This window comes from Helicoverpa zea, chromosome 24 (assembly GCF_022581195.2).
Source record: "Helicoverpa zea isolate HzStark_Cry1AcR chromosome 24, ilHelZeax1.1, whole genome shotgun sequence".
Classification (NCBI taxonomy): Eukaryota; Metazoa; Arthropoda; class Insecta; order Lepidoptera; family Noctuidae; genus Helicoverpa; species Helicoverpa zea.
Window position 1 is genome coordinate 4,820,352 of NC_061475.1, and position 11,066 is coordinate 4,831,417.

The 11,066-nt window shown below is 37.2% G+C and overlaps 3 protein-coding genes across 3 annotated transcripts; 2 read left to right on the forward strand and 1 right to left on the reverse strand.

The window, feature by feature from the left end:
- Positions 1-191: 191 nt before the first annotated feature.
- LOC124642374 (tRNA (adenine(37)-N6)-methyltransferase) lies at positions 192-3,344 on the forward strand. Its single transcript, XM_047180773.1, has 6 exons — positions 192-375; positions 446-543; positions 1,519-1,747; positions 1,925-2,082; positions 2,265-2,475; positions 2,672-3,344. Exons 1-6 carry the CDS (start codon positions 308-310, stop codon positions 3,222-3,224), a joined length of 1,317 nt encoding a protein of 438 aa, XP_047036729.1. The 5' UTR covers positions 192-307; the 3' UTR covers positions 3,225-3,344.
- Positions 3,345-3,631: 287 nt separating this feature from the next.
- LOC124642371 (alpha-xylosidase-like) lies at positions 3,632-8,201 on the reverse strand. Its single transcript, XM_047180769.1, has 2 exons — positions 7,869-8,201; positions 3,632-7,143 (listed from the first exon to the last, which is right to left on the reverse strand). The coding sequence occupies exon 2, from the start codon at positions 7,109-7,111 to the stop codon at positions 3,896-3,898; it is 3,216 nt and encodes a 1,071-aa protein (XP_047036725.1). The 5' UTR covers positions 7,112-7,143; positions 7,869-8,201; the 3' UTR covers positions 3,632-3,895.
- A 194-nt stretch (positions 8,202-8,395) lies between these two features.
- Positions 8,396-11,062, forward strand: LOC124642375 (proteasome subunit alpha type-5). The gene is made up of 5 exons (XM_047180774.1): positions 8,396-8,556; positions 8,674-8,930; positions 9,142-9,320; positions 9,720-9,832; positions 10,293-11,062. Exons 2-5 carry the CDS (start codon positions 8,674-8,676, stop codon positions 10,473-10,475), a joined length of 732 nt encoding a protein of 243 aa, XP_047036730.1. The 5' UTR covers positions 8,396-8,556; the 3' UTR covers positions 10,476-11,062.
- Positions 11,063-11,066: the final 4 nt, after the last annotated feature.

The following is an 11,066-nucleotide window of genomic DNA, read 5'->3' on the forward strand; positions in this document are numbered from 1 at the left end:
TAATTTAATTATTAAAACACTCTTTTGGTGATAGGATGGCCTAGCAAAATAATCTTTTCTTTTAAAATATTTTAAGCAGGTTATCTTTGAATCAGCTGTCTTTTTGTAGTCGAGTTGCTTATAATCGAGTACACAGGAACACATGTAAAGTGAGCGAGCGGAACAGGCAGACTCTACTGTCAAAAATAGTTGAAAAATCAAAATGTCAAATAAATAATGACAGCTGAACATTCCGCGACCACACTGTACAGTGCTTAAATAAATAGAAACGGATTTTTCATAATAAACTCGCAATATATCAAATAAAATGACGGATAATATAGAGTACTATCGAAATCAAATCACTCTAGCAAGGACTGAAATCAAGAACTTGCGGTATGTGAGGGACATTCGCTTTTAATGTCGTGCATTATTTCGATCCTTAGATCTCGTGCTCTTTTTCCAGGCAGCAAATATCATCACTGAAACAGGAGCATACGAAGGAAATTAGATACATTAAAAACCATCTGAATGTGCTGCGATGTGCTAGCTGTGGCGACATAGGTAAATTGAATGAAACAAACTATCTGGTATAAATCAAATTTATCATTATACAGTTTTACGCCTGCATGCATATTTAGAGCACATTGTATCGTTGAATGTTATTGCTACTTTATTTATTGATCAATTAAGTGGTAGAAATCTTTATTTTCGACTAGTGTATTTAATAGAAGAAAGAAAATACTATACTACATTCAGAGAAAATGGCTTTCACTCTAATGTTGTGAATAAGATACAATACTGACTGCTTTAGTAGTGAACGCTTCAGCTCAAATTTTCAGCAAAATCTGATATTGACGTTATTACATCTATTGGTGATGTTTATAATAGTTATATATAAGATATATCCACTCAAATAACCACTTGTTGTGCATAAACATATCTATTTTAGTTTCCTAATTTATGTTATATAAAACCATATACCTAGGCCGCTTTCAACTTATGCGTTTCTTGACGGCCGGCTGCGGTGCCGTGCGCAACGGTGCGGCAACGGTCCTGCCCTGCCCCTAAGGGGTCCCTTGGTCGCATTTGCAACAAACCCCGGTCTTACTTAATCCAGTTGTTTTAGCATCATCATAGCAATCAATAGACGTCCCTGCTAGAAATAGGCCTCCCCAAAAACCAAACCCAAACCTAAAATCAGTTGGAATCTAGAATTAACAAGTGCGGCCCACCTTCAGTTTATTTTACCACCTTGTGGCCCTTGCCTGACAAAAGGTTGCCGACCGCTGATGTAGTGTTGCCAACTTTTGAACGCACGCTTAAGCCGGGAAAAAGGAATTGCTTTATAGAATTTTGACATTTGTAAAATAAAATAAATTGGAAAGTTTTTCCTCACACACTTTTGGGGCCCCCGAGCCATGGGGGCCCCGTATAATTGATACGGTAGATACAGCGGTAGCTACGCCCCTGTCTATCATCAACATAGACTTTGTTTGTAGTGGTGTAATCACAACAGTAAAAAATTGTTCCTTTCAGCAACAACAGTAGCAGTGAACCAAAATGGGGGGGATGTTCTTCCGTTGGATCCAGAAGCCATTACGTATAAGCCCATCGGATTTATTGAGACACCATTTCATAATAAACGGGGAGTACCACGTCAACCGTCTGTGATGTCTAATGCAAGGGGAGCTGCGGTTATTGATACTAACGTATTTAGTAATCCGGAGCATGCTTTGAGTGGTTTGGAGGAATTTTCTCATATATGGTCAGTATTCAACTAAAGACCATAATATTACTTTTTCTATTTATTTCCATAGGTAATTAAATCAAACCAGATCCAAACAGATTTTTTCCTGCATTTTTCCCTTTGATGATAACCATGAATCCATTTGATGTCAAATCCATGTCTTTGTCTAAATATCACGTTTAATATGAATTTCAGGATAATATTCCATTTCCACATGACGGAAAGCACCAATTCTCCTGCGAAGGTAGCGCCTCCTCGACTCCGCGGTGAGAGACGAGGTGTCTTCTCTACTCGTTCCCCTCATCGAGCTTGTCCCATAGGACTCTCGCTGGTCAAGATAGAGAGAATTGAAGGTATTTTAAACTTATCTTTTACTGTTTTACAGTATAGAAAATAAGTCCATTAGTGCTAGCAAGTAAATCACAGTTTTCTTCATAGATCATTAATTTAAAAAATATATACAGCAAGAATAAATTTACAAACTATGATACACATATCTTAATATATTTTGATTTTATTTTTCACAAATTCAAAGGCAACAAAATATATTTCCTGGGTGTGGACATGGTGAATGGTACCCCATTACTGGACATAAAGCCGTACATTCCTCAATATGACTACCCCATACCTGGCTTCGGTGAAAACAACATGTCTTCTCTTGTCCGGCCACCCACGGAAGGTATAAGTGATGCAGCAGAATCACTGGCCAATCTGGCTGTTGATGATGCAAATTTTGATACAAGGAGGTTAGTAAAAAAATAATTTATGACAATGCATGTACATTTAATTAAATTCTCTGATTCATGAAGACATAATGTTCTAAATTACTTATTAAAAAGAATTACCCTTTTTGAGTTACAAAGCAATAAAATCAACCACCCACTAAGTCCATATTTGCAGTAATTTACTGCCTTACATAAACATTTAATCTCTGTTTTCCAGTCTCAGCCCAAGGATTACGAATCCAATCAGCATAGACACATCCACACCTTCACCCCGGTCTCCTTACGATGATGAACCATCACCGGAACAACCAAACAATGCTGGGACTCCAATATCACCTTCATCGGAATCACCATCAAGTGGAAACTACCAAGCGCCTGCGAACCGACGGGCTGACACTGAAAGAGGTGCACCTGATGGCCAAGAAAGGTATACCCCACCGCAATCTGCTCATCTGACCAGCATAACTCACGATGGTATCAGAGTAGCACCATGGATTTCAAATCCACCGTCTCAAAGCTATGTTGTGAGATTCACTGATGATGCCCTAGCCCGGCTTAATGAGCTAATTGGAGACCGAGCACAGGCCTTCAAGGCTAACATAGAATGCCTGCTATCCGATGACCCGAGGTCCCACTATGTAAGGAATAGATATCCCGATCACGAGTACAGCTGTGTACTAGAAGATTTATCAATAAGTTGTGTGTTTGATGCCAGTACATTGATCTGCACAATTGTAGCTATAAGGAATGCTGAAGATTTACAGACGTAATGTAGAATATTATTATTGTCTTATATATAATTTATTGTAGCACATGAAATCAGTCATCTGCACATGTTTGTTATGAATTTTATTATTGCGATTGAAATATTATAAATCAATTTTATTGAACATTGCAAGGACATTTTTTTTTTAAGTCCCTTGATTCTGATGAACATTATTACTATTGATACTCCTACTACATATCAGTTCAAAAGGGTGCTCTTTTCTGGCGCCCTGACTTGTGTCAGTCTATTGATTAGACTGAAGACAGAATGAAAAGACTATTCTGTTATTGAATCTACACAAATATGTAGGTAGTAGGTACGTACTTCTTTGTAAATAAATAAAAAACAATAGCGCATCTGCATAAATAATTTTATTACTGTAAATAAAATTTCCATTAAATATCACAATAAAATAAAAAATATGTACGTTTACGTACTACGTTTTGCGACTGCGAACTTCTTTTAGGTCTACCGCGTTTTAGTTAAAATAGTGCTGTGCTTACACAATAAATAATTGACTATTACCTACGCAAATAATAATATAATTCATAGGCCCTCGTAATATCAAAAACAATCTCGTAAAATACTTAAAAATGCTTCAAATACTTGTAGGTACGTAATATATACACACTACACCAATAAAAATTTGGAAAACGGTATCACATTTTAAAATTATCAATCTTTTTTATAAAACAGTATATGTTTGCCGGAACCAAACCCTCCAATAGTATCTAAAATATTAAGTTCTATAAATCTCATTTTAATTCCTTGCATCGGAATGTTCTTCACAGTCTCGTCATGTTCCCAGTTAATTTTGGTCGACATTGAGCTCCAAACTTTTCCGTCAGTAGAGTACCTGTACTGAATTTGTAAGATTGTGCCATTACCCGCATCTTCCCGCGGCGTATATTCTAACCTATCAATTTCAAAAATACCGTCCAAATCAAAGTTGAGGCTAATTACTTTTCCTTTTTGTGGATTAGCCTGATCTGGTTTTGCCCAACGTGTGTGCCAGATGGAGCTTGCATCTCCGTCAGTCAGTTTACATACTTCTTGACTTGGCTCGCAAGGAATATTGCAAACCACTTTAACGTTTTTTATTGCATATTTTTGAGGGTCCTCTTTTGTGGAAATTAATATGTAGTAACTCCACTTTGAAACGCCTCCTGAGTTTGCGGACCGTATCCTAAATTTATGTTCCGAATTAAAGGCGAAGCCTTCAAATGTAAATTGTGGATTTAAAATGTTGGTGAAAACTACACCGTCTCTTTCCAATTCATAGTAAACGCCTTTGGTTGCCTCCCAGCGTAAGGTCACAGACGTTGGCGTTACTTCATCATCTCGAGCAGTAAAACCAGCGGGTACTTCTAATGCATGGTTAACAGTTGTGTTACTTCCATTTACATGATCTCTGTTCTCAAAGCCCTTGATTTTTACGTGCAAATCGCTTGTAGTGACGTCCACCTTATGCACTTTGATAAGTAAAAACTTTTGTTCTAGCTCGTCACTACCGAAACTATTGAGATAGGGGTTTAGCAAAAAGTCTTCTTGGAAATAATAGGCATCGTCTGCTAAATTGAATTCATCCTCGGTTCTAACTCGTAGTATTTGGACGGATTCGTCATTAATAGCCATTTTCAAGTGTTCTACAGTTTTCGATGCCATTATCCTCAGAAGAGTTGATCTCTCTTTAACCATATTATGGTATTCACCATCAGTTTTATGAATATGTATCAGCAGATTACCGGGTTCATTAGATTGGGGACCAATGACAGTAATCTTTGTTGAAGCGTGCTGTCCATCTAAATATTCAGACGAAATTCCGTCGTCTTCATAAACTGAGAAGTTAGATTCACTATTTGGATAAATATTGTAGATCCTAATGTCTCTTCTTATTTCCTTAGGGTTGTTATTTGGATTAGCCATGGGAATAATAGCACCGTCTTTTATAAAAACAGGCATCCGCCAAAGTGGTGTTTTTAGATAGTTCCATATTCTGCCACCTTGGTACTTTTCTCCTGTTAAAAAGTCAATCCAAACCTGATCTGAATCCGGCAAGTATACTCCGTCACGCACCCAATCAACATCAGTAGCTTTTTCTTTGTATACCGGCGCAACTAAAACGTGGGGTCCCCACATGTACTGATATTGAGAATCCTTTGTATAACCGATAACTTCGTCGGGGAATTCTAGAAACATAGCCCGTATCATAGGTAATCCGTGTATGGATTCATGAGCTATCGTGTAGTTGTAAGGCATCATCATAGATTTTAATTTCAAATAAGCTCTATTAATCCGTTTCGCTTCTTCGTCAAAACTAAAAGGAGTCTTTTGTACTTTTCCCCAGCCGTCCATATTAAGTTGGAGAGGTGTAAAAGTTTTCCACTGGTAGTCTCTTACGTTAACGTACTTTCCGTGTCCTCCGTAAATACCGTCCATATCAGAACCCACGACGGGTATTCCAGAGAGACCAGAACCAATATAAGTCGGTATGTGGAAACGTATGTATTCCCACTGGCCACCGCTTTGGTCTCCACTCCATACTCCTGCGTGTCTTTGCGTCCCAGCCCATCCGTCGACAGTAATGATCATTATTCGAGTGGTATGTTTTGCGGCCTTAGCAAATATGTTGGCAGCCTTCTCAACTGCATTCAGTCCAAAAGAATAGCCGGCTCCAATCCAGGCCACGTCACATTTAAGAGCTACGACACCAGCGACAGCTACTTCTTTCTTTAAATCTCGTTCACCTTTCTTAGGTTGGTTTGGATTCGCTGGTTCTAAATTAGATTCTGTCCAAAGTGCACATTCGACACCCTTTCCTCTTGCATAGTCAGCAAACTGTTTCAAATTTTCAATATCGCCTTCTAAAGAGTCTGTTTGACCATAGCCACAACCGTAACCATCGTTTGGAACGAACCAGCCTAATGGCATATCGTGTCTTTGATATCTACCGATCATAGCTCTCGCTGAGAATTGATAATTACTTTTTTCCCCGTTTAAAGATTCTAATATACCATCTTTTCCATTCATTTCTTTTGGTTGAAAGCATTTGTAATAAAGACCGTCTTCATATAAAATCGCACCTGGTGTGTCTTTATCTACTTTGACCCAGTAGTCTCGATTAAATGCATTAAGATGGGATTCATAAAACGCATATTCGGGCATAAATATCGGGTGGCCCGTCAATTCATAATAGTCATTCAGGATATCTATAATATTACTGTTTATGAAAAAGAATGCGTCAAAATCTTCCCCTTGATGAGTAGTTTCAATAATACTGGGATCTTTCGATCCAAAGTCGTAGACTCCGGGTTGCCAAGTATTTCTCAAAATTCCGTAGCCATACGTAGACCAGTAGAATGGATTCGGCGACGTTACTCCTCCGTCTACCCAATTATTTGAATTGCATATTTCTATTTTTTCCCCCTTGTGCGTAAACCTTCCGTTCTGCATTCCTCCTCCGAAGTAGTACTCGTCTTTATGTTGACGTAATGTTTGTTTGGTTTCATTATTACCATGAGATAAAGGGGCCGATTCTTTCAATACCTCTTTGTTATTCCTCATATCGCGAACGGTCATGGTACCTAGTCTCTTATCGAACCGTATCATAATTTTGTTTGTATACACGGCGTAGTATTCGTCTGTAGTTTCTAGTACTGAATATTCAAACGATTTCGTTTCATAATCAGTGATTTTCTTAACGTTTATTTTAGCGTGGTCGCTGGGATTGTTCGGTACTGGATAGTCTAGAAAATTGCCAGAAGGTGACATGTAATATTTGAAGACATGGCTGTTAAGTATGTAAAGTCTTGCAGCTTCACCAGTTTCGTATTCTATGAGAAAGTGGGTGTCATCTTTAAGAATCGCTGATATTCCCCCAATAGCATCCATATTTATATGTAGCAGCTTTTCTCATACAGTACCTGAAATAAAATAAATAATTTATTTCCTAAACGTGACTGCTGTAGGTATATGTCTCATTCTAAACAACTTTGTTAATGATAATAACTTCAACGTGACAAATTATGGGACCTTCGAACATTTCTATGCCCAATGTACCTACACCGTCCAGGCTTATCTACTACGGCAGGAACAATAGAATCTATCAGAACAGTTTTTGGAGCAACAAACTGTTGAGTGATAAGGTGGATATATAAAAATATTGATAGATACATATAATATGTAAAGATGAACACTTAGATATCTATTATGAAACGCTGTGAATGTGAGATCAAGAGTGATATTTCTATAGGGCGGATTTCAACGTAAGTATGGTAAGGTACACATGTATTATGGTGGGTGGCATGTTCCAGACAAAAACTGAATAACCGTGTTGGCGACTGTTTATTTTGGAGGCGTAAAAAATTGCAATACCCATCGTCTAGACTTTAGCTTATCATATTTGGATGGAATAGACGATGTTTCTCGTATGCATCTATTTTTAGACATTAGCCGGGTTCGATTCCCGAGTCAAGTGCCAATGATTGAGTAGTCTTTACTGCCTAGGTCGGCACCTACTCTTAAACCTAATATTAAATTAAGAGTAGAGACTACTACTTACCTCTGAAATCATTTATACCTATGAACCTGTAGGTACAATTACGAAATGTAAATATTAGATAAACAATAACGCTAAAACTTTACTTACGTGGACAAAACAACACCGGTAGTGCTAATGATCGTCTTCGTACTACCAATGTTATTATATAGACCATATGTACCTACTAGTATGACCTCGTAAGACAATAGAATATTATTTGCAGTTAAAGGCAAATAAAATACAATATTAAATTTTGTCAGACATATCTAATACAAAGTATACTGATAACAATAACAGCTACGAGGCAGGTGGTATCAATTCATAATCATAACTGTAAATAAAACCACAACAATTTTAACCTAGACTAAATAATAATATACTCTTTGACAATGTGTCAGAGTTTAATTTTAAATGATCTTTTACATTCTCCTTAGTGTCCGAGTTTTAATTCCCAATTCGTGGTTTTTACAATTACATTTATTCAAAACATGCAATTCACAATGAATTTAAACAAAATAAGTATTAGAAGTAGTTATAATAAGTATTAGTAGAAGTAGTATTTAATTTAAAACGTCATATTTCACAGTGGACGATATTGTAAAGAATCGACTAAACTAATACTATCGTGGTCCTCTCTACGACGCTGACGTTTCGTTTTCGCTTGTTTGACAGTTGATTGAATTTTGTTTGGTTGATTGAGAGCCGGAGTCAGCGAAAATTTGATTACTCATTTTACAGTAAAATCGCCAATACTTCAACTTTTTTCATATAAACCTAAAAGAGGAAACTATCTAAGGTATGTATAAATCAACTTAATTTCAAGTTTCACTTAGATTATCAGGAGAAATTTGCCAAAATGCTTTGTCATGGTCCATAACCTATCCCGGTGACCGAATTTGTTTTATTTTTATAGATGTTTCTTACACGTTCTGAGTATGATCGTGGCGTGAACACATTCAGCCCTGAAGGTAGGCTGTTCCAAGTGGAATATGCTATTGAGGCGATTAAACTGGGTTCGACTGCGATCGGCATCTGCACTTCAGAGGGAGTTGTGTTGGCCGTCGAAAAGAGGATTACTTCGCCTCTGATGGAGCCTACAACGATCGAGAAGATTGTAGAAGTTGATAGACATATCGCTTGTGCTGTGTCTGGACTGATGGCTGATTCCAGGTAAAATCACAAGTTTTTGGTAACTCATTAAATAGTTGCAGTTTTGTCATAAAATGTTTAACATGAATGAAAAAATTAAAAGGCATTTGTAATCATTCAAAGAACTCTTGTATTCTTAGAGTATAATCCAATATATATTCCACTGTTCAGTTACCAAAATCTAAAATCATTTCAAAAGACTGAACTTCAATTAAATACATACTATTTTCAGAACCCTAGTGGAGCGTGCAAGAGTGGAATGCCAGAACCACTGGTTTGTGTACAATGAGCGCATGAGCGTTGAGTCTTGTGCTCAAGCCGTGTCTAACTTGGCTATACAGTTTGGAGACAGTGATGATGATAGTGGCACCGCTATGTCCAGACCTTTTGGTGTTGCTGTTATGTTTGCAGGTAACAATTGGATTATCTAGTATACATGCTTTTCTTAAATTAGTCTTCGAGTCAAGAGTAAATATCCTACTTTTAGGCAAAATTTGTACAAACTAAATAATATCTTACTATCAGCTGAGACAAAAGTCAAATGAGTGCTTGTATTAATAACAAAAAAACACTTAATGAATTTATGGTAGAGAAAGTCAAAAACTTATTAGTTTATTTTTAGCTATCTGCTCTGCTTTACAATTTTTATAAAGACACCGTAAATTGTAGCAATAATAACTGAGCTCTATTCCTCTCAATGCACTATCACATATTGTGAAATCTCAAACAATATAACCAAGAAATTGAATAACTAAAAGAAGTCTGAAGAAAACTAATTGTAATTAGTCATACATATTGTTGTGGTTCCAGGTATTGATGAGAAAGGACCTCAGTTGTTCCACATGGACCCCAGTGGTACATTTGTGCAGTATGATGCCAAAGCCATCGGCTCTGGCAGTGAGGGTGCCCAGCAGAGCTTGAAGGTATGATTCAAATAATGGCGTCCATGGCCGATTTCGGCCACGGTGGCTGTTCTCATTTAAGGAGATCAGCCAGCTGCGCAGGACATATTATAGTGCACGAGCATTTGTGCAGACACAAGTGCACTCCCTATTCCTTCACTCTCATAACCCGATGGGACGGCAATCCGACACGACCAGAAAGAGATCAGGTGCAGGACCGACATTTACGTGCTCTCCGATGCACGGGTGAATTAATCACCAACTTCCAGACTACGGGCTGCTTTGTGAAAGTTTAAGAAAACCCACAAAGCGATTTCGGCCCGACCCGGGAATCGAACCCGAGACCTCGAGCACAGCAGCCGCGCTTGCGACCACTAGACCAACGAGGCAGTCAAAGATTCAAATAGCCCAGTCTATCAACCAATTTAAACAAATTCCAAAATCTTGATGCTTTTTTATCCTATTCTTTCTCACTCAACAGGAAGTATACCACAAATCCATGACTCTAAAGGAAGCGATCAAGTCTGCGCTCACCATCCTGAAACAAGTAATGGAGGAGAAACTTTCCGAGAACAACGTGGAGGTGGTGACCATGACTCCCGGATCCATGTTCCACATGTTCACTCGGGAACAGCTTGCCGAGGTCATTAAAGACATACCTTGAGTTAGCGTAGAAGTATATGGTCCATAGTGTAACTATTGTAGTAGTATGAAAACTTTTTGAAGGTAAACATAATATTATCGTAGTTACATGTTGAACAAGTAAAATGTTTGGAAAGATGTAAATTGAAGTAATATTTGAAGTAAATTGTATAGATATTATTTAACTTTTATTCTATGTATTTTTCCAAATTATTTTGGTCATAGCTAAATGAGATCTACTTAGTAAAATGTGATGAAATAAATCAGTGTTACATTCCACAGAAATATTATAGAAAAAGAAAAACACATTTTTGATGGCATTTATGTAATGTAACTAAAAATTCACAGTTTCATAGTGGATCTACTTTGGCTAATGTAGTCTAAACTTAGTCCCAAGTCATATTTTACTTTGGACATTATTTACATTGGCAGAAAATGTATTCTATTGCATTTATGTACTGGCATTGCAAATGAACCATTAAATTAAAATCATGTAATATTATGTATTTTGTATGTATATAATTTATTTCAAATATAACAGGTGTCGGAAACATTTTGAATCTTACAGTAAGTATTTCACTGTTTAATAAAAACATCATCAATTTTTAAGGTC